The 2,022-nt window shown below is 31.3% G+C and overlaps 1 protein-coding gene across 1 annotated transcript; it reads right to left on the bottom strand.

Moving 5' to 3' along the window:
- Window positions 1-456: 456 nt before the first annotated feature.
- Window positions 457-1,311, bottom strand: LOC120069043 (casein kinase 1-like). Its single transcript, XM_039020704.1, has 4 exons — window positions 1,187-1,311; window positions 982-1,108; window positions 745-815; window positions 457-595 (listed from the first exon to the last, which is right to left on the bottom strand). Exons 1-4 carry the CDS (start codon window positions 1,229-1,231, stop codon window positions 473-475), a joined length of 366 nt encoding a protein of 121 aa, XP_038876632.1. The 5' UTR covers window positions 1,232-1,311; the 3' UTR covers window positions 457-472.
- Between the last annotated feature and the right edge of the window lie 711 nt (window positions 1,312-2,022).

The raw sequence follows: 2,022 nt of genomic DNA, 5'->3' as shown, positions 1-2,022 counted from the left end.
AAAAAAAAAAAAAAAAAAAAAAAAAAAAACTTTTAAATCTTATAAATCTTGTTGTACATTATGATAGTCACAATTAAACTAAAAAGTATATAAAGGGGCAATTACAAAGTTTTCAAATGAAGGGTAAGAAAAAATGCTCTAGGTACAACTATGAGTATCAATTAGTTTTGGATTAGGGCCTAATTTAAGTTCTTCGCCTAACTATGCAAACTACAACCAACTTCTATAAGTTTACAATGAACTTCAATACCTTGCCCTTGATCAATGTGCTATGCACTATAATACATCAAGTAATAGACATTTTGAGGAATAAGAAATCTTACTCAGTATCGCTATGAGAATCCAGAAAGTTGAACTCTCTGTAACCACTGAACTTCTATAAGTTTACAATAAACTTCAATACCTTGCCTTTGATCAATGCGTTATGCACTAAAATACATCAAGTAATAGACATTTTGAGGAATAAGAAATCTTACTCAGTATCGCTATGAGAATCCAGAAAGTTGAACTCTCTGTAACCACTGAGCTTGATCAATATGGTTCCCCGATTCTCTTCACTCCATTCAACACCCTCATTTTCTAGGAGTTTGATAACCTGCACCATGAAAATGTTGATATTATATGATTCCTAGAGATGGGTTTTGGAAAATGTTTGCTTAGTTTAATTTTCCAAAGCCACAACATGCAGACTTAATATTTATTCAACTCAAACATGGGTAAAAGCAAGGGATGGTCAACACATACCGAAGTTTTCAACTTCGATCTTCCTACACCATGTGATCCACATTCAGTGATAACCCTGAGAGACTGAATGGCTAGAATAAAAAAAAACAGAAAAACTCATTTTTAACCTTGTACTTTAGCTCAATAAGTCAATTTTAACCTTCAACTTTTTTAAATTGAACTCAAACTTGAATAAGTTGAAAAATTATTCCCCCTAAATTAAGTTATTCTTTTTCTATATGAAAGAAAAACTCATACCTTCATGAATAAAGAGATCACAAAATATTCTTTTCAGATAAGCATAATCTGGCTTATCATCAAAACGAAGTGATCGGCAGTATTGGAAATATGATGCAAACTCTGATGGATATCCACGGCATAATGCCTAGAAAATAATTAAATTCTTTAAGACACAAAAGTAGTGTTAAAAATGCTCCAAAATTTACATTTGAGAACAACTTACCTCAATAGATGTAGAAACTTTTTTCTCACTGATTTGATATGACATGTAAGGTCTTCTCTTATGCAGTTCTCAAGTGATATTATAAGGTCTTCTCTTATGCAGTTCTTGACACTGAACTTAAATTATAGAACAGACATGTATATATTCTTAGAATTACAAATATGCAAATGATGAGCAGGATTTGTCAAATAATCAAATGAATACGTAACTGACCAGATGAACATTTTTCTTTAATTTTCAGAAGGAAAGAAAAGACTCCGCAAAATATCTACATCTCTTCTCCTCATTATGACACAAATAAATTTCAGATCATGGCAAACCACAAAAAAATATAAAATTTAGAACTTCAAATTAATTCAAGCATATTTCACGAGCATGAATTCAGGTAGAATATACAACCTTCTCAATTTGAAGATCTTTCTTTTTAAGTAGGGCTGCATATTCAGAACTGGATGAAATAGGGGCAAGGGTCCTCAATTCACTCTCCAATCTTGCCAACTCTTTCTGCAAAAAAATAAGTACAACACAAGATGAATTAAAATAATAATAATAAATAATCGAGCCGAGTGGTTCTTGTACCAATCTGGACTACTTTACACTTCATTTCCATCGCAGATGAAATCTGTCAAGATATTCCTTTTGTTCTTTCCTAGAAATATGATACAGAAAAGTTCAAGGGGACTGCCTAAAAGCTATTTTATATATATATATATCCATCCCCAATCAAAAGACACAAGCTAAACTACTCTAATAATACATTGCTCAATAAAAAAAAAAAAAATCAAACTTCTTCTTCTACTTAAAGCAAATTATGGAACTGAGTCCCTAATTTATGG

The sequence above is a fragment of the Benincasa hispida genome, unplaced genomic scaffold, assembly GCF_009727055.1.
Source record: "Benincasa hispida cultivar B227 unplaced genomic scaffold, ASM972705v1 Contig1875, whole genome shotgun sequence".
Taxonomy (NCBI): Eukaryota; Viridiplantae; Streptophyta; class Magnoliopsida; order Cucurbitales; family Cucurbitaceae; genus Benincasa; species Benincasa hispida.
This window is presented reverse-complemented; position numbering and strand designations above follow the sequence as displayed.